This window comes from Vicugna pacos, chromosome 4, assembly GCF_048564905.1.
Source record: "Vicugna pacos chromosome 4, VicPac4, whole genome shotgun sequence".
Lineage (NCBI taxonomy): Eukaryota > Metazoa > Chordata > Mammalia > Artiodactyla > Camelidae > Vicugna > Vicugna pacos.
Genome location: NC_132990.1, coordinates 24,334,729 through 24,356,279, shown reverse-complemented (window position 1 = coordinate 24,356,279; position 21,551 = coordinate 24,334,729). Strand labels below are relative to the sequence as shown.

The window sequence follows — 21,551 nt, the reverse complement described above, 5'->3', positions numbered from 1 at the left end:
AGGAGACAGGCAAGAAAGGGATAACTGGTACCTTGAGCAGCAGCAAAAAGGTCAGAGAGCTGGTGAAACCCTGAGTCTCCCCTACTCTGGAGAGAAATCTGAGGACAAAGTGACAAGAAGTCTGGGATTTGGTAATGAGGTCATTATTGACTCTGGAAGCTGTTCTGGTAGTGTGGTGGTGAGAGATGAAATAATACCTCAAAATAAAGAATGAGTATTTTGACTTCTGAGGCTAAAAGAAGAGTGAGCTAGACAGCATCTTTCTGTAAAGCTTCCCTAAGTAGTAGCGTGTTAAGCAAATGAGAGACAAGAGAACTAACCTTTTAGCTATTAGAAAAACAAAGAAAATCTCCAAGTATTTGAAAGCAGTCTGATTTATTGTGTAATTATTAGAACTTTTCTGCTCAACATCCTTGATTAGCTTTGTCGTTTGGTAAATTAAGTATGACTTACAAGGCCCTCTATGATCTGGGTTCTCCTTCCTTCTCCAGCCTGACATCCTACTCCCCACTCCCGCCCACCCACAAGACTGCACACACAGCTTTGTTCAGTTTTCCCAAGGTGTCATAGTGTTTCCTGTGTTGGTGTCTATAGCTTCCATGCCTTCCAATTCCTTTTAGATTGGTGAATCTATAACCATCTTTGCAGACTAAGCTCAGAGTTCTCTATAAAGCCTTTCTGGTTGTTCAGGGTTGATTTTAACATTTCCCTCTTCTAAATTTCACTGTACCTATATCCTATAGCCATATAGTTCTGGGGTAGGCATATAGTCTGTATTCAACAAATGCTGAATGAATAAATGAAGATCGCAAAGTTTTCCCCCTGCACTCATTTTTCATTATAAGTAGTATACAGTACAGTATAGTACTGTTGATACTTCTTACTGTACAATATTCAATTTTGTGATTCTACTAAAACACAAATAAAACATTTTATAAATATTAATTAAAACTAGTAAAGTAAAAAAAAAAGTAATCTTTCCTTTCGTTTCTAAGTGTTAGAATGGACTATTTTCCTTTCCATAAACTCTATTCTTTGAAGCAATTATCCCCTTCCTGGCTAAATTATTGGGAGGCACGATGGGCCTCCTTTTTTAATCTAAATGACTAAACTCAAGCCAATTAAAGTTTCAAGGCTACAGGAATCAAGGAGGTTTTAATCTCAATTTGTATTTGCATTTACGACCGTAGGCTCTCCCAAGGGAGACGGAGGAAAGACGGCCCTACACCTGGTTTCAGGTTGATTACAATCAACATGGGACAATTTTAGCATGAAAGGCTCATTTTGTATTAAACACTTTTTTGGGAGGAGATGGTGTAGGTAAAAATCCTTAATCAGAATCCCGCCAATTTACATTTTTCTTTGGGGAATAGGCTTTCAAAAGCCAAGGAACAAGAGTATTTGGTTTTCCAGTTTCCCTGTTAGCAGATTGGGACGCGGCTACCGGGAGAAATCGAAGCATAAATTATCAACCAGGAACGGAGCACACTGGAGTAAATGCTAATGCGCCGAAGACTTTTTTTCGAGGTACGCAGTTATGTAATACTTATAATGAAAGGCGCTACAACAGCATCAGCGCACTGACCCGCATTCTTCCAGCCCTGTTACAGGGCTGGGACACAATGGGGATGGAGGAGGGGACGAGAAGCGCAGCGCATGAAGAGAGCGGTCAAAGCAGCGGGAAACCAGCCACTGGCGCACAAGTCGAGCCCAGAGAATTTCCCCGACTCTGGCACCAGACCACACAGGCGGAGGGGCTGCACTGGATCAGCTGGGGAACTGGCTTAAAAATGCAGGATGTGGGATCCGACCTCTTCAGATTTTTTTATTCAGGAGGTGGGGAAAAGGGGTCAGGGTTTAGAAACCTGCCTTTTCACAGTCGGCTCTCTGGGGATTCTGGGACGCTGACCCGCGCACCCCTCGCTGAGACCACCACACTGGAGCGTGGGCTGAGGCGTCCTCACGTGGCGAGGGGCCGCGCCAGGACTAGGCGCGGTGGCGAGCGAGCCGTTCCTCAGCAACAGCGCATGCGCCGGCTCGCCTTCCAGAAGCGCCGCGCAGCTTCGCGGGCCGGGATCTTCCAATCGGAGCCCGGCGTTCTCCGAGTGCGTATCCCCCAGCTGCGGGCCGCAGGAGGCGGAGGAAAGGGGCGGGCTGGGGCGCGCCGGGAGGCCAGTGAAAGTCTGCGGCGCTCTGTGAGGGAGGTCGAGTCTCCGGAAGCGGCCGTTGTAAACACCGTTTCCCTGAGGCTAGTCCCCGTGCTGTCCCCTCTGTGCTGTTTGTTCCGCCTCCCAGGGTCCTAGAGTCCGTCGAGTTCCAATAGCTTTTGCTCCGACCCCGGGATCTGCTTGGGCCTCTTTCTGCCTTTGAGATTTGAAGCGGCACCCAGGGGTTTGGGGTGTGCAGTCTGGATCACAGGACCACCCCCTGAGGTAACCTCCGGGTGTGGGGGCTTGGAGGCGAACGACTTGGGCGGGGAGGTGTTGAGAGGAACGGTATGGGGGACTGCAGTGAGGGTTATGGGGTACCCCCAAGTTAGTTTGAGGCTAACTGGCTGTTCGTGTTGTCCGTGGGGACACGCCTCCGGCTCGCAGGGCTGGGTCTCTCCGCCTACCTGGAGGAAGGTCGTCTTGGAGCCTTCCAGCCAAAGTCTGCTGCCTCAGTACTCTGAGAACTGGACACGGACCAGAGGGCTGGACCCAGAGGGCCTGGGCTTGGAGCGTCTTAGGTTTACAACTCCGGACTGCCGGGCTCTTTCCCTCCCAAGAATCAGTAAGTCCTTCGAGAACAGGGACCACATCTTTTCCACCTTTAAAATAAAAATGCCAGCCACGCACTAGACATTCTATAAATGCTTGATAAACGAATGAATGAGTTGTGCTGGGCTTTCTGTAGCTTCTACTCCATGACTCTTGAATGACGGAAAAGAGAGCTTTGAGTTTTTCCGAGGTTGTACAATTTCTGTAGAAGTGGAGCCTCCTTTTGACTGTTCTGTATTCCACGTAATGTTTATCCTAGGCAGATACACTCCTGCCCCACGCCTCCGTTTTAATCAGATCTCCAGTGATACTGGATAAGTTTACTTGAGAAGCAATTTCAGTTGGTGTTCAACCCTTTTGAATATATTACATACTGTTATTTTATAGTTGTTCTCATAATCTTGGAGGAAAGAACTTACCATTTTTTTGTCACTTGTTTTATTGAACAGTTAGTGCCTTATAACAACAAACAAGCCTGTAACAGGAAAAGAATATGGTTTCCCATGAAATGAAGAGGAAACAAAGGGAGTGCAACCTGCTAAAAGGAAAGTTGAGGGTAGTAGTTTTGGTCTGGACCCAATCCCCCTGGCATTAAGATTCCTATGTGTCAGATAAGGAGGATGGTCTTGGTCTCTAAAGTCCCATTTAATCCTAAAATTGTTTAATAGTCTCATCCTGCTTGTCTTGGTCTTGTCTTGATGAAAGAACCAAATATTTCCTTTAAAGGTGAGCTCTCTGTTTGCTGATAGACACTCCTAACACATGTGTGGTTACTATTGAAGGAATATGGCCCATTGAAGACAGCACTGTGTTATGAAAGAGAATGGATTTAGGAGTCAGCCATAATGTGGGTTTGAATTCTAACCCTCCCACTAAATATCTACACAAGTTACTCAGTCTCTCCAAACCTCAGTGTTCTCATCTGTGAAATGTGCATAATAATCTCTTGGATTATTAGAAGATTCAGTGGAGGTCACATACGCTTAGTGTAGTATCTGGCATGTAGGAAGTGCTCAATAATAGGAGTTTTTATCTTTTTACTTCCCCACCCCTCCCTTTCCCCCTAATCTGTATGGACACACCGAGAGAAATGAGTCCATTCTGGATGACCCACAGAAGGGCTCAGATGTAAGGCAGGAAAACTTTGTACCAGCAGTGGCTCTGAAATATAAAGTAAAATTGTTCTTTCTGGCCAATACTTAACTCTCAGGATGTCTAGACTTGATCCGTTGGCCTCAATTGCCCTATAACTTATTTCTAAAAAACTTCTTACTGAAGAATGATATATATAACAACCGCTCATCTATTTTAGTAGGATGGTGAGAAGAGTCCCACTTGACTACCAAGAGAGGATTAATCTATTAACGTACCAGCATAAAACGCTGATTTAAACTTTGCCTTTATTTGCCACTGCCCAAAGGATGGCCTAGTTTTGGCCCAAGCCTGTGGAAATCTTACCTGGATTGATAAATCCAAGTTTGAGTCATCTTTCATTAAAAAGACCCTGACTTGTTGTTTATTTGGTTGTGGGAAAGAATGATCCGTGTTTAAGAAATCTGCAGCATGGAACAGAAATGCTTCCTTGATAGGTGAGGTCTCACATGCTCCCTGGCTCGATGTCTTGAAGGTCGGTAGCAAGGTACAGAGTAGAGCTCTGGAGTCAGCCAATTTGGGTTTGAATCCTAACTCTGTCACTTACTAGAGATGCAATTTTGGACAACTGACTGAATATCTTTAGGCTTCAGTTTCCTTGGGTGTAAAATGGGAATATTAACAGTATCTTCCCTTTGGGGTTGGTGTAGAGTGAAATGAGGTAATCTATAGAAAGTTTTTAGCATGATACTTGGATAAGGGATGTTTGTCACAGTAGGAATGATGACAGGGAGTGGCTTTGAGGTATCCATTTGTTCGTAAATGATGAATATTTTCAAATGGAAAGCATTATTTAAAGAGTTACACAGCTACTGAAGAAGAGAAAAGCTGACATTGATTACATATTATAAGAAATCTTTAATTATACATATAGATTAGCCAAATTATTGTTTATCTTAACTTGTGGCATTTCATCAAGAAGTTTCAAGTAAAGTTAGGAGGATGTATTATGTGGGGACCCTGCAATTCTTTGACTTCCTATTCCACTGATATTTTTATTACTGTATCTAGCTAGTTTACCTTTCTCATCATTTCTTCTTTTCATTCTAGTGGAAGGAAAGGGAGATGTTGCTACATTTTCTCTGCCATATTCAATAGTATAGAAATCCCATCATAGTTTAAACTCAAGCATGCACCTGTATTTGGCCCTTAGTTGATTTAGTCTTCCTAAAACACTCAGAGGTAGGCCCTTGAACCCTTGTGTCATCGAGAGATGATATCAGAGAGAGAGGAAGCAAATAAGAGTTTGATGAAGGAGACTATAGGATTTTTTTTTCTATAATGATGAATTTTAAAAATTGAGCTATAATTCACATAACATTAAAGTCATCATTTGAAAGAGTGCAATTCAATGGTTTTTTAAATATATTAAGTTGTACAGCAGTCACCACTATGTAATTCTGTCAGTCCCACAAAGAATCCTCATACCTATTAGCAGTCAGACACATTTCCGCCTGTTTCTGCCCTCTGACAACCACAGGTCTAGTTTCTGTTTCTATAGATTTACCTATTCTGGACATCTCATTTAAATGGAATTATACAATATGTGTCCTTTTGTATCTGGCTTATTTCACTTAGCGTAGTGTTTTCAGTGTTCATCCATGTCGTGGCATATATCAATCTTTCCGTCCTTTTTATGGTTAAATAATATTTCATATATCATTTATCTGTTGGTCAGTTAATGGATATTAGGGTTGTTGTCACTTTTTGGCTATTAGGAACAATGCTACTGTGAACATTTGTGTACACGTTTTTTGTTTAAGTCCAGTAGTTACCTTAGAATGTGTCTTGGTGTTGGTTGTGCTGGGTCAGTATTCTCAGATACGCAGTTTGTGTTTTCAATGTGTAGATCAAAATCTTTTCAAATTCCAGGAAAATTTTCTTAAATTACAGTTTTTAGTGTTCTGTTTCCCTTGGTTTGATCTTATTCAGGGACTCCTGTTACCTGCCTGTTGGTTATTCTTTGCCTGTTTTCAGTATTTTGTCACTTTTTCTTGAATCATTTTGATCTCTTTCTTCATTTTTTAAAAAAATATGTTACCACTGTTTCATTTCATATGTCCTTTAAGGCATTTTTTTGGTCATGTCTGTTTACTCTTGTATTTCCTCTAATTTAGTCTTCATTACTGATATGATCTTTTCTTTTATTTCTAATTCTTTCTGATCTTTGTCACCTTGTTTCTGAGGTTTTCTAATTCTGATTCTTATTCTTTTTGGTCTTAAATCATTTTGTTAGTGTCTTTTAGCTCAGTTTGAAATAGTAAGTTATAATTTTCATCTGTTTTATGGGCACATCGTTCTGTTGGTCTTTTGTTTGTACAAGTCCATTCTTCTCTTCACTCTTTTTCTAATATTCAGTTTGTATGGGATTTGACCACATTACTTTTCTGTTGCTTATTTTTATGGAAGGTTCCTTTACATGAACTTTGAGCAAGGTTTGGGAAGACTTTTCTAACTTCGTGGAACCCTCCCTATCTTTTGTTTGTTGTGAGTGTTAAAAACTATGGTGGCTTGTTTCTGAGATTTCCTGATTCTGTTTCCTCCTACAGTTTGGTCTGGGCCATCTCTTTATTTTGTCTTAATTTCCCCTATCCTGCTTAATTTTGATTCCATCCTCTACTGATTCTCGTTAGTGTGGACCCCTGTCCAGGAAGGGGACCTCGACAGGTCAGTTATGAAAGTCCATGAGGCTGGACTGTATCAGCCCTTTCAAGATTGTCTTCCCATATGCCTGTTACATGTGCCTGTTTTAGCCATGGCTCTCAGATTGTCCTGCAGTGCTTTCCCTTAACTGTCTGTTGACTCTTTGGGGACTCTTTCAGATGCAGCCTTGTTATTTTCGTCTGCTTTCCCCTCTGTAGACACCTTCACTCCCATACAGATTTTGTGGCTGTTGATGGCTTGCCCTTATTCATTTGTATTTTGTAATTCTTTTTGTTATAAATGTTTCCCATGATTTTCTAGATTCTCTATTGAGTTACCTTAGATAGGATTTTTTACAAACTCTGTTATTTAAATTAATGAGGAAATTAAACTATAGAAAAACAAAGAGACTTTATAAAAGACACACAGACAGGGCTGGTGTGAGAACCAATTTTTGTATTTTACATGTCTTTCAACTTTTTTTTTTTTAACTCTGCAAGAGCATTTCCAAGCTTCTTATCCATACTAGTTTTCTATTGTTGTGTAACAAGTTACCACAAACTTAGTGGCTTAAAACATCTCTCATTTATTATTTCTCAGTGTCCATGGGTCAGAAGTCTGGGCACCAATTAAGTGGGCCCTCTATTCAGAGTTTCACTAGCTTGTGGTCAATGTGCGGCTGGCTATAGTCTCATCTGGAGGCTGGATGGCAAAGAATCTGCTACCCAGCTTATTCAGGTTCTTGGCAGAATTTGTGTGCTGTTGATATCTGTATAACTAAAGGATGCAGTTTTTTACTGCCTGTGGGTGACGCTGCCTGCAGCTTTTTGTGACGTGGCCCTCTCCATAGGCAGCTCACAGCTTGGCAGTTCGCTTATTCAGGTCAGTAGATTGTCTGTCACTTCAATCGGCTAAGACAGAGTCTTATATAACATGCAGTCATCGGGGTGGCATCCTATTACCTTTGCCATTTTCTGTTGGTTAGAAGCAGGTCACAGGTTCTGACCACAGTAAAGGGGAAGGTATTATACAAGAGAGAAACACCAGGGGGCAAAGATCATCTGCCTACTACATTAGCTGTATCAGTGACCTGGGAATCAATGAAACTTACACCTGAGCTATAGAAGACACTTTCTTTCTAGAAGACCATTCAGATCTGAAGATGTTCCAGACTGAAATAATGCACTGAAAAATGATGGTTTTCTTCAATTTAGTTTTATTGAAACAACTATATTTAAATTTGGTAAACTACCTCTTCTTGTAGTTCTCTGCCCAAGATCAAGACAAAACTAAAAACAGCAGACATTATTAAGACCCTAACCATATAAATCCTTTTCCTGTGAGGGACATAGGTGTTCTGTTTGTGCCTGTTGTGACACATAGGCACACACATGTACATGTGTGTAGTAATCCTTTTCACAAAAATAGAAACATTTTATCTATGTACTTTTTAGTCTTGGACATTACTCTTAGGTATAGAGGAATCCCTTCCTTTTAGGTTCTGATTCTTTTACTTCTGTTTTGAAGGCAGTTTGCCTGGAGTGTGAGCTTTGGCGGCATGGTGGTCAGATGAAAAGTTTTGGGATTCAGTATCAGAAGAGCTTGACTGAGTTTTTGGTGTCCCCTACCTAGTAGCTGACTGGCCTTAGGCAAGTCATTTAAGCCTCTCTAATCATGTTTCCTTGATTGAAGTGAAGATAATAGACCTGAGATAAGGTAGTTTATGGTTTAACTGTATCCACAGTGACATTGTAGAAAGAGCTTGGGCTTTAGAGTTGGATAGTTATGAGTCGGAGTTTTGGTCCTGTAACTAGGCGACTTTTGACAAAGTTCTAATCTCTGAGTCTTAGTTTTCTCTGTTGAAAATGGGCTAATCTTTACATTGCAGTGTTGTAAGGATCAGAGGTCTATAGTTCTATGTATAAATAATCAAGTATAGTGCTGGGCACTGTAGCAGGTGCTCACTAAGTTAATGATAGTGGTATTTGTTTGTCTACCACTGTTCACAAACTTAGTCTTTTAGGTACCTGAAGAAATGGGAGTTCTCCCTGCCCCCCAGTCTTGGTAAAAGTTCCATCCTCTTTGTCTTAGGACAGATTATTCTGCTATCACCTACGAGAATCACTATTTTAAAGATTCCTTCTGTTTGGCTCTAGGAGCCATTAGTCAGTTCTCAATACCTTAGTTGAGTCTATATCTCATTTAGCTTATTTGAGTCCCTTTTCTTTCAGTGATTTCTCTGAGTTGTTTACTGGAAAAAGGGACAAATCAGTTTAGGTTTTTTTTTTTTGGTTTTCTAGCTATCCCTGTACACCTATAATTTCACTACACAATATTTTGTTACATCTTTACTCCAGACCAAATCACCCCAAGTATTGCCTACTCCTTTCATTTATCAGGGATCATTATATTTTCTCAGAGGATTTGTGTTCAGTAATACAAACTGACAGTGACTGTGCACTCTGTGTGTGCTGTATGTATTATTTAAATCTAAAATATGTGAGACTGATACAGTTATCTCCTTCTTATGGTTGAGAAAACAAGCTCAGAGAGTTTAAATGACTTGCCCATGGCCACATACTTGTAAGATGCTTATTGGTATCCTAGCTCATATCTCTCTAAGATCAAATCTCATGGTTTTTTTTAGGATATTGGACTTCTACTAAGAGCTATTTGTGAGATCTTCATATTTGTGTCTATTTGGACTTAGTTAATTATTTTTATCTCTCTGATTGAAATGCTTACCCAGAGACTCCTTCATACTGTAGTAAAGTAACTTACTTTAAATGTTTGACTCTGTATGATTTGGAGTATCTCCCATAAAAGAGTGCTTCAGAGAGAAGGCCAGGGAAAGGGACAAATACTCTCCTCTTTCCTTCTTCCTCTTTAGTCCCTTGGGAGAAGGCTTTTGCAAATTACCATAAGCTCTTTTGTGTGTGGGAGTACTTTGGCCTCTTTGGATGTAGCATTGCATTAAAAATACCTCATTTATGAAAAAAGCTTTTGGGAACCAAAAAATGTTTCTGGTCTTCATTTTCTTTCAAACTCAATTCTGTGCTCTAGTGATAGGCACTAACTTATTCTTCCAGTTTAAATACAATTTGTCACTCTTTTATTACATTTATTTGTGAAATTAAAATCATCCAATAGCATTAGCTTATTCTTACAAGAAGGAATATCTTTCTAATGTTTTGTCACGTTTGTTTCTAATCTTTTTTTTTTTTAAAGAAAACACTGTGGCTTTTTAAAATATACGTATTTACATATTTTTTAGAGAATGACTTAAAAAATACAAGTAAGTCACAGAAAAGAAAAATCACCCATAGTCTCAGAACTTATATAAAAATCTACTATTATATTTTTTACTGTTTTGACAGACTTCAGCCCATGTGACCTGTAACTAACAGACATCTCGGACAGTTTTAATCATCAAAAACGAAGTGTATTGTTAAGCAACAGTGGGGTATTTTGGAAGAGTTGGAAGACTTGTCATGAGTATAAACACTACAAGTAATGCCCCTGGTGATATCCAAAGGTAAGCCTTCAGTCTCTTCCTCTAGCTGAGGAATGCTTCTGGCTGCAAAGAGCAAGAAGTAAGTGATTAGAGGGGCTGATTATAAGAATTCTTATGGGAAAGTGAGGGAAGTAGAAATTTCATGAAATTAGAGGAGCAGGATTGATGCCTTATAGGAATCAGAACTGGATCTGGAGACTGTGGCTCTTTAGGCTCCTTAATTAGCTCAGTGTATGAAAATCAGTGTCTGTACTTTCTCTGGTCCATAGAGACATGGTTATTCTTTTTCACTTCTTTAAGTCTTTTCTTCTGCTTATTCATATTTCTGTGTTGACATTACTTGATTTGCCATAATCCCTGTGGTTCTATTTCCTCCTCTTTCCTCATGGCCCCAACTCTGATTCATCACTCTGGTTAAGCATTCTGTTGGTTTTAGCTCCGGTTGCTAATTGTTCCTTTACTTGGAGTTTACATCCAAAGAATTGCTTTTGCTCACCTGTTTGAATCATTGATATCTGCCTTTGTGTGAGGTGCCTTCCTTTAGTTTATTGTTCACATCTGATGTAAATAATATTAAAAATCTCAGTCTGTAATATAAAATGGAGCTGTTACAGAGAGTACAACTCAAAGTGTGGTTTACAAAGAAATAAGTACAAAAATTGAAAGTGTTTAGAAACTTTTATAATCACATAACAGTAATTTTCTGTTTGTTGAATCTAATAATAAAACACTTAGGGTTATATTTTATCTGTTTAAAAAAATTTTTTTTAGTTATCACTTTTAGATGTATTTTACAGGAGCAGTGAGGGTGTGTGGATAGTCCTTGCTCACATTTAGTTTGAAAAGAACTGATTTTGAGCACTTTTTCAGCAAGAATGTGTGGATTGGGCAAGCATCATGACTAACATGTAATTCACCTTATAAGTGGGATTTACTGTATAAATATTTTCCACCTGTCTTTAGGAGCTACCTTAAATCCTTTCTGCAGCAAGATAGAGAATACATAAATAAAATGTAAACATTTTCTTTGCTAAAATTTTATCTCAAGGAGAGTTTTTTCTTTTATCAAATGTTGCAAGGGTTTAGAGTGATGTCTCATCAGCTGGTTCTTCACCACCATGATGAGGAAGATGGTTGAAAACTGCTAAATAAAATATCTTCAAGGTTACTTCTTGCTCTGATACCCTGTTTTGTATATGTGCATATATATATTTATTGATATGTATATTTTAATGTAGATAATGCATGTGTTTTTAGAAAAGTTTTAAAAATACAAATAAATAAAACAATGAAACTACTTATAATCTTATCACTTAGGATTAACTACTGATAGTATTTTGGACAAGTATTTACTTGTCCAGACCTTTTCTTTTGAAAATATAAATATATTATATAAATACATATTTTCAAAATTAGAATATTATTTCACATTATTTAGTATCTTGCTTTTTTAATTTTGGGAGGAACATCTTGCCACATTAATCTACATCTGCCATAATTTTGTTGTTGATGTATAGTTAATTTACAATATTGTGTTAGTTTCTGGTGTACAGCAAAATGATTCAGTTATATATATACATATTCTTTTTCATATTTTTTTCATTATGGTTTATTATAGGATATTGAATGTAGCTTCCTGTGCTATACAGTAGGACCTTGTTGTTTATCTGTTTTATATATAGTCATTTGTATCTGCTAATCCCAGACTCCTAATTTATCCCTCCCCCACCTCCTTTCCCCTTGGGTAACCATAAATTTTTTTCTACGTCTGAGCCTGTTTCTGTTTTTTAAATAAGTTTATTTGTATTATATTTTAGATTCCACATATAAGTGATATCATATGGAATTTGGCTTTCTCTTTTTGATTTACTTCACTTGGTATAATAATCTCTAGGTCCATTCATGTTGCTGCAAATGGCATTAGTTCATTCTTTTTATGGCTGTGTAGTATTCCTGTGTGTGTGTGTGTGTGTGTGTGTGTGTGTGTGTGTGTGTGTGTACACCACATTTTTATCCATTTATCTGTTGATGGATGTTTAGGTTGCTTCCAAGTCTTGACTATTGTAAAGGGTCCTGTTGTGAACATTAGAGTGCATGAATCTTTTTGAATTAGTTTTCTCCAGATACATGCCCAGGAGTGGGGTTGCTGGATCATATGGTAACTCTATTTTTAGTTTTTAAAGGAACTTCCATACTGTTTTCCATAGTGGCTACACCAATTTACATTCCTCTCAACAGTGTAGGAGGGTTCGTTTTCACTAGACCCTCTCCAGCATTTGTTATTTGTAGACTTGTTAATGATGGCCATTCTGACCAGTGTGACGTGATATCTCATTGTAGTTTTGATTTACATTTCTCTAATAATTTGTGATGTTGAACATTTTTCATGTGCCTATTGGCCATCTGTATGTCTTCATTGGTGAAATGTCTATTTAGAAATGTCTATTTCTACTCATTTTTTGATTGGGTGGTTTGATTTTTTGTTACTGAGTTGGAAATTATTGTTGCTTGCATCGTTTGCAAATATTTTCTCCCCTTCCGTGGGTTGTCTTTTCATTTTGTTTATGGTTTCCTTTGCTGTGCAAAAGCTTTTAAGTTTGATTAGGTCCCATTTGTTTATTTTTTATTTCTATTACCTTGGGAGACTGCATCTATCATAATTTTTACTGGCTGAGTTACTCTTAAGAATTTGAGAATCTGGATCAGTGATGTTATTTAAATTCTGCTATTTACCACTAATCTACCTTCTGTGTCTTTTTTGAACAATTTCTATAAAAGGTATCATACAATATATGGTAATTTGTGTCTGGCTCCTTCCACTAGGCATGTTCTTCAGATTTATCGTGGAGTCACAGGTACTACAAGTACTTTGTTTCTTTTTATTGCTGAATATTATTCCATTTTACAGATACACTATTTTGGTTATCTACTCACCAGTTGATAGACATTTGGTTGTTTCCATATTTTGGCTATTACAAATAATGCTGCTATGAACACTTGTTTCCAAGTCTTTGTGTGGGCATATGATTTCATTTCTCTCGTGTGGATTCTTAGGAGCACCATTACTGCTTCATACAGTAAACTGATGTTAAAATTCTAAAGAAATTGCCAAATTGTGTTCTAAAGTGGCTGAACCATTTTACATTTCCACCAACAATGTATAAGGGTTTTAGTTTCTTCATCCTCACTAACACTTGTTATTTCCTGATGTTTTGATTGTAGCCAGTCTAGTGAGTGAAAAGTGGTATGTAATTGTGTGTTTTTTTTTCCTTTGTGATTTTAGTTTGCATTTTCCTAATAAGTGATGATGTTGAACATGTTTGCACGTGCTTTGCTGTTTTGGCCGTTTGTATATCTTCCCTGGTGAAAAGTCTAGTCAGATTTCTTAGGATGGTCTTACAGTATTATTTTCTTTGCAATTAAAGACCATTTTACTTCCTCCCTTCATATATATATATATATATATAATATATTTATTTATTTATTTATGTCTGATTGCATTGTCTATAACCTCCAGCACAATCTTGAATAGAAGTATTAATGGCAGACATCTTTGTTTTGTTCCCAGTGTTAGGAAGGCTTTCAGTGTTTTGCCATTAAGTATGATGGTACTTGTAGGTTTTTGATAAGAGGCCCTTTATCAGATTGATGAAAATTTCCTTTTATTCCTAGTTTGTTGAGAGGTTTTCTTTTTTAAACATGAGTGGGTGTTGGATTTTTTCAAATGCTTTTTTTATATCTACTGAAATGATCATGTAGTTTTTGTCCTTTGTTTTAGTAAAATGGTATATTACATCAATTGATTTTCACATATTATACTAACTTTCTATTTTTGGAATAAATTCCAATTACTTATGCTATATAATCTTTTTAAGATGTTGCTGGATTTGGTTTGCTGATGTTTTGTTGAGGATTTTTTTCTATTTCTTTTCACGAAAGATACTGGTCTCTAGCCTTCCTTTCTTGTGATTTCTGTCTCATTTTCGTATTAGGTAATGCTGGACTTAGAATAATTTGGGAAGTGTTTCCTCCTCCTATAATGTGAGGACTGGTATTATTTCTTCTTTAAAGTTTGGTAGAATTTACCAGGGAAGCAATCTGGTCTTGGGCTTTCTTTATAGTTAGATTTTTAAAGTTATTAACTCAATGTTGTTATCTGTTGTAGATCTATTCAGATTTTCTATTTCTTTTTGAGTTACTTTTGGTAATTTCTGTTTTTTTAGGGATTTATCTACTTGATTTAAATTGTCTAATTTGTTGTCATGAAGTTGTTCATGATATTCATTATAATCCTTCTATGTTGGTAGTGCCATTCCTCCTTTCATTCTTTATTTTTATAATTTGAGCTTCTTCTCTTTTCTTTGTCTGTCTAATGGAAGATTGATCAAGTTTGTTGATCTTTTTAAAGAACCAAATTTTGGTTTTGTTGATTCTGTATTGTTTTATTTTAGTCTTATTTTTAAAAAATTAAAATTCCATATGTATATTACTTAAAGACAGTTATTCTGCAAGGCTTATTTACTACTCTTAGGAAAAACAGCAGTACTTATTACCTTTTATTACCTTGAGACATGTAACTCTTCATCCCTAGAAACAGTCGTTTTCAACTATCTGAGATGATTTTTTAAAATCCATATCTCTTTCAAAATAATTTTTTTTACATTGCTGTTTGATTTTTCAGGTTTACCTACTTTTTACTACCGAAGATCATAATTTAGTTTTCATTCATGCTTGACTTCCTTTTCTATTCTCTCTACATTTAGTGATATTATAATCTTGCTTAGATTAGTTATTCAGTCTTCACATTATTATATAATTATGAAAAGTTCCTAGTTGAGCCTTGTAGTACTATTTAGTGACAGTATTTTTTCACTTGCACATTTTGTTTTTCTGGGATTTAATAGTTGTGTCATTTATTGTTTACTTGGTTTAATATCCATGAACTTTTGAATTCAACCTCATACTCCCACCAAGTTGCATAAATCTCTTAATATGTTCAGTAATTGAAGTATTCTGTTATTTTCTGTTTTCATCTTCTTAAAGAAATCACTCCTGGAGGTGTTGGCCGGTTCAGTTTGGACAGATTACCCTTTAAGGGATTTGCTGCACAGCTGTCACTTGTTGCTTAATTTCATCACTATCTTAGAGATCCCTTTGCCATCTCCTTGTCTTAAATACCCTGCTTCTGGAATCCCATGTCTTCTCTTTCTCAGTGTGGGTCCATATTTTGGTGAAGCAAATCTTCCAATAGCTTCTTGAGAAAGTTCATTGTAGGTAAATGTTTTCATGCCTTGCAGATCTGTAATAGTCTTTCTCATACCCTTGTCTTTGAATGGTAGCTTATTGGACATAAAATTCTAAATTGGAAATTATTTTCTCTTGGAATTTTTTCAGGCATCTGAGAGATTTTTTGTTTACATTTATTTATTTAGTTTTTCGTTTCTTAATTTGTGTTTTTGATTTCCAAGGGCTGTTTTGTTCCGTCAATATTTTATTTTTAATCACATCCAGTTTTTGTTTTATGGATGTTATATCCTCTCCTATTTTTCTGAGGATATTAATGTTAGGTCTTTCTTCTCTTTCTTTAAAGTCACTCCCCTCCCCCTGATAATCTTTGACTACTACCCAACCCCCCTGTCCCGCACTTTGTGGTCTCTTTCTTTTTTATTAGATGTTAACTTCTGTGATCCTTGGCTGTCTGTTCATATTTAAAACTAAGGACCTAAAAAGATGATTGGTTGCTGAGTGTGTGAGGCCCTCTCTGTAGAGTGATCTGGTTATGCTGTTTTGCTGGAGAGCCCCTAGCTGCAGCATCTATAGTCTGTTATTTTAAAGCATGAATCTGTATTCTCTTATAGTTTTTTTTTGTAATGTGTATTACATTTGCAAAAAGTAAAATATTTTATTTAAAAAGGTAGAGAGGGAAGAGTTCAGTCTTTCCCAGAACTTCTCAGCTTGTGATAGGATCATATAGCCTTTCAAGTACCAATCTTGAACAACACGGTGGTTTCCCAGTGAACAGTGGTTTGTTTCTATTCATATACTTCTTTGTATTTTTATCTAGCTTTTACAGTCGATCTTTTATTGGCATGTAAGTCTCTTTAGGGCAAGTACCGTAACATATTCCCTGTATTTTTTGAAAAATAAGTTACCAGAAATAACTGAAATGCTGGAAATTTACTTCTTAAGAATTATATTTTATTTTTATCTCGTTTTATAGATTAAAGAATGCCTCATCTGATACAAAACAAGTGGTTAAAAGTGAAACAGACTTGGATATTACTGCTGATCTTAGAAAAAAGCTCCATCGGGCTAAGAAAGAAAAATTAGAAATAACAACTAAGCACAATGCAGAGGTAGAATTTATTTTCCTCTCAAATAATGTTAAAAGTTTGATTGTTTTAGATTCATTTTATATTACAAACTTCTTGTTTTAGCATCACTTTAACATTTTTGTGCCTAAAAAGGAAATTTTAATAAAATAGGTAGTTTTTAAAATGATAGAATTGTATAGGAGTGTTAAAGTAGAAATTTAATGAATTATGTCTTTTGGTATGTTGTCTTACATTTATTTTAATTAATGAGTTATACTTGATCAAAAGTATTAATTGATGAATGCATTTGGTGACTAAAGGATTTGTAAATTAGACATTTTGGAAATCTTAATGTAGGTTCCTTTTGCTCTCAGTCATATAACAATCTCTTAAGTAGATTTGAGTGTGAAATTTTTAATCATAGTTAATTCATGAATTGTCTTAGTTTCTTTTTTATTATATTATTGTATCTTTTATTAGTATGTGTGTATATATATAAATATATATATTTCACATGTATATGCATATTCCAAGGACAGTAGTTACCTTTCACCCTAAGATAATTCATGAATTATATGTTTATGTCTCTTCTGTCTGTTGTGTTTTTTCTCTTTCTTTTTTTTTTTTTTCTCTATTTAAATTTTAGTCATTCTTAAAGCTCAGCTTAGGCAGCCTGATGTAGTGGAAAGAATATCAAGTTATGCAGACTTGGACTCATTCTTGGCCCTTCCATTTACAAGATATGTGACTTTGGGCAAGTTATTTATCCTGTACATCATTGGTTTCTCATTGTGAATGCTGGTCCCAAAGGGTTGTTGAGATAATTAAGTGAAACAGAATTTGTCAGATACCTATGCACTGTAATAGTAGTTGTCATTTATTGGCATTTAAGCAAAAGCAGTGTATTTTCCTTCCTGTTTTGCTAAATTTTCATACTGTTCTGTCAGGAAACCTCTTAAAGCCCCGCTAGGTGAAAGTGATTACTCCTTTCTTTGTTCTGCCATAACATGTTGCTATTACAGATATTTTAGAGCTAAAACATTTGTTTCATGCTTACCTGCTCTTTAGTCCTAAAGTTTCCTTAGGCTGAAAGCAGTGACCATGCTTTGTCTTTGTACCTCTCAAGTTGCTTATTGGCACATAGTAGGCTCTCAGAGGCTGTGTGTTGAATAAATGTTTGGAAAAATGATTTTTTTTCAGGTTGTCTAAGGAATAATGGTTTATGATTAAAATTGCAAGTGATGAGTATTTGACTGTTTCATTTGTATTTTTTCTGGCAGCTGAGGCAAATTTAAAGTGATACTTGAAGTAGTAATTGCTTTTATTTATGTTGTAATATTATATACTGAATATAAAGTAGTATGTGTTAAATGGATGCTAATTGTTCATACTCTCCTCAATCTCCAAAACTTATTTTCTAAAACCAAATATACATTTTACTTGAGAATATTAGTATGATAGTCATTCATCCATTAAATATATTCTTTCACATGTATTTCCAGTTGTCATCACATTCCTTTTAGCAGAACATATTATTTATTCTCTTTTATTTGATCAAAATGTTTTGAAGTATGTGTTCACAATAAAGAGATATGAAATTATCTCAGGAAAGAAAGATTTTCTCAAAATAGGTAGTTATAATTGGTTCAGCTCCAGGTTTATATGGCTGTTCATTCTTATTGTTTCAATTATTTGTATTATGTAGTAATTTTACTCATATTATGTGGTAATTTTTAGTCATATAATCTCCCACATATGCCCATTATAAAGCAAGGCAGAGAGGAATCAAACTATCTAAAAACTAAGGCCAGATATTTGCCCTGTCAGATACTCCTAATGCTCACACATGTCATGTTGGAAGATTTGCACACAATATCTTTAAAATCTAATTGTTCAACAATAGATGAAAGGATAAAGAAAATGTCTAATGTGTATGTATATATGTGTGTGTGTAGACATGTGTATGTATATATATATATATATATATATATATATAATGGAGTATTACTCAGCTATAAAAAGGAATGACATCTTGCCATTTGTGACAACATAGATTGACCTTGAAGGCACAATAATACAGATGTGTGAAATAGGACAAGAGACTATGAAACTATTCATTCAGATATTTCATTGGCCCAGATAGTAATGATAGAGCAAGAAAATACTCTAGAGAAATGAGGATGGGAGAGGATAAAGAAGAGCAATATAACTTTCTTTACCCGAAAGGTACTGGATATCTAGAACCAAGCAGTAGGCTTTTAGGGTTTAGGACCTGAAGGTGTTGTTTGACTGACCTAGCCAGTTCTCTTAGGAGTAGGGATTCTTAAGCTGGAGATCCTTAGAAACCAAGAAATCAAGGAATCTGTGTACTTGGATAGGGGGACATTACATTTTTATTTTTATTAACTTCTAACTCATTAAGCATTTCCTTTAGTTATGAAGAGCATATAGCTCAAGTGGTAGAGCACATGCTTAGCATGCCTGAGGTCCTGGGTTCAATCCCCAGTACCTCCTCTAAAAATAAGTAAATAAATAAACCTAATGGCCTACACCCCCACCCCTGAAAAAAAGAAATAACATAGATTATGGCATCATAAATTGGTTTTTATATTTTATATTTGTTTTTATACTTTGATTTCCTTTGTTATCCTGTGTATTTCATTTTATGCATCTAATTACATTTTTCTCTGGAGGCTTTGTCAGATTGACAAAGAGATGATGTTGTAAAAGTGGTGAAAAAACTTTTTTTTGGAGGCTGAGACATGCTTGAAAGGGCATGAAGGAAGATATGAAGGAAGATATAGAGAGTGACATAGAGAGGAGGTTCTAAGATAGCTGATTGAAAATAAGGACCTGGAAGTATGCAGATCTGTTTTGAAAAGGAGGGAGACACCATTTTTGCTGCTGTTGCATATGTCATTTGCACTGCTGTTTTAGTGCATATGTTGAACCTTAAGTGAGAAAACAACCTCATGGGTAGGGGTTTTTTTTTTCTTTCTCAGCCATGTGGTTAGCTCTGGAAATCAAGTAAGGCCCAATCAAGCTAAAAGAAGGACATTAATGGAGGAAATTGATTGTACACATGACGGAAGACCTAGGAATCCAAACATAGAATGATGATGCCACCCAAAGATTAGTAATAGCAGGAAACCACCACCACCTCTAGGCCAGGGGGCCAATGGGAGGAGACAATGTTACAAGAGTTTGGAAGTTGAAACTGCCTAGAGTAGGTAGAACCATGGGAGGGGCTGTTCAGCCAGTGCTGGGATGTTGGAAGGAAAGGATGGGGAGCTGGAACCTGAAAAGAGATGCAGCTATTGCCAGAGACACTGCCAGAAATAGAGCCACTTGGCAATGGAGCATGGGAATTACAATTCCTGTGATATAATAGAGTAGAGCAAAAAAAAAGGGGGTTGGGAAATGGATCTGAGATCAAAAGGGCAAATGATTGGCAGTCCACACTTTGTGCTCTTCAGCATTCATTATCATGCTTTTACTTATCTGTGACACCCATGCAATAATATCTTGTTCCTGCATAACACTGCAGATTGTAACTCAAACATCCTCTACACAAAAATGCTCTCACCCACTCCAAAATGGGAGACCCGGAGGCTTATTAGTCAGTGCATTCATCTCACAGATGATACATATCCTCACCATCAGATTCTTATAATTTGGTGTCTCATGAATTTAATTGAAACAAATGCTGCTAAGATTCTTCATATAATGCCAGACGGGAGGAGCAAAGAAAAAAATCACCACTGTATACATGTAACAGATATGCAGAGCTGCTGCAGTTCTTATTCTTAGAACTGATTTCAAGGTTATAAGCTGATATTTATCATTTCTGTCGCAATTGATTCCTTCTTCCCTTTCTCCTCTGCCAGCATTTCCCTTGGTGGAGTGACCACATCTTCATTCTTGAAAAGTTTGATTCTATACTGGTGCTGCCTCTATTGGATGTCAGAAGATACGGGTGTACTAAGGGTCATACCATTGAATCCCCAGGTTTCCGTGGTCTTCCCTGCATCACTGTCTCCTTGGTAATCAGGATCAGTCACCCAGCCAATATAGTAACTCCTTTCTTTACCTTCTGTTTCAGTGGCCCAAGGAGCCCAAAACTACCCTAGAGGTTGTCTTGGCTTCCATCTTAATGGATTTTTTTAAGAAAATTTTTTTATTGTGGTAAAAAATATGTAAGATAACATTTACCATTTTAACTATTTTAAGTATATAATATAGTTATGTGTAGTTATATTCATAGTGCTGTGCAACCATCAGCAGTATCTGTTTTCAAAATTTTTCGTCATCCCAAACAGAAACTGTCTACCTGTGGAGCAATAACTCCCCTGCCTTCCTTCCCCCTTCCCCCACCCCTAGTAACCTCTAATCTACTTTGTTTCTATGAATTTGAATATTCTAGGTAGATAACCTCCTATAAGTCACACTATAGAATTTTTGTCCTTTTGTGTTTATTTAATTTACATGTTTTCAAGGTTAATCCATGTTGCAGTGTGTTTCAAAATGGATCATTTTGTGTCACCTGGTAGAAGTATTCAACCTTTGTGAATTAAAATCTCTTTCAAAATATCAAAGCCCAAAGTTGCATGGATTGGGGTTGAGGGGTGTGGAACTCAGTGAGTGGGTTAGTAGATGGTAAGGTTATCAGAGGCTAGGTTAAATAGAGAGAGAGCTGCTCCCACTTCCATCCTTTATTTCCTGAATCTGTGTATGGGAGATACTAGTATCCAGTTCAGAGCTTCTACGTTTCCCATAGGGAAAGTCTTGGGGGAAGATTTACAGTACATACTTGTAGCAGTGCTACCTCAGAGAGTCAGGGAGTCTGGGAACTGATGGCAGGGAATGACTTCATATTTTGGAGACTCAGGTAAGGATTCTGCTCACTAGGCTTAGACTTTTTCTGGTTTGTTTGTTTTCGTTGTTTAGATCAAATAGGGCTTTAGAACTGCTTCTCCAGTATGGTAGCCACATGTGTCTTTTGAGCACTTGAAATGTGACTGGTCTGAATTAAGATGTGCTACAAAATGAATAAATAAACCTAATTACCTTCCCCCCAAAAAAGCTTAAGAAAAAAAAAAAGATATGCTACACACTGGATTTCAAAAGTTTGGTATAAAAAATATAAAATATCTAAAAAAAGTAAAATGC

General features: G+C 36.7%; 1 protein-coding gene across 7 annotated transcripts in view; it reads left to right on the top strand.

Annotated features, from left to right (window-relative positions):
• The first annotated feature begins 2,054 nt into the window (after positions 1-2,054).
• The window catches only part of CCDC171 (coiled-coil domain containing 171), a 273,454-nt gene continuing 253,957 nt past the window's right edge, over positions 2,055-21,551 (top strand). For 5 of the 7 annotated variants that reach the window (XR_012071926.1, XM_072959385.1, XM_072959380.1 and 2 more), the window contains exons 1-3: positions 2,155-2,432; positions 9,932-10,089; positions 16,289-16,424. Coding sequence is in view for 6 of the 7 variants with exons in the window: in XM_072959385.1 (XP_072815486.1) it covers positions 10,046-10,089; positions 16,289-16,424 (180 nt within the window). In the remaining variant the exon portion in view is untranslated. Of the gene's footprint in view, positions 2,106-2,154; positions 2,433-2,594; positions 2,773-9,931; positions 10,090-16,288; positions 16,425-21,551 lie in introns of those variants that run through there. The other 2 variants (XM_072959383.1, XM_072959382.1) reach the window with 2 other exon arrangements.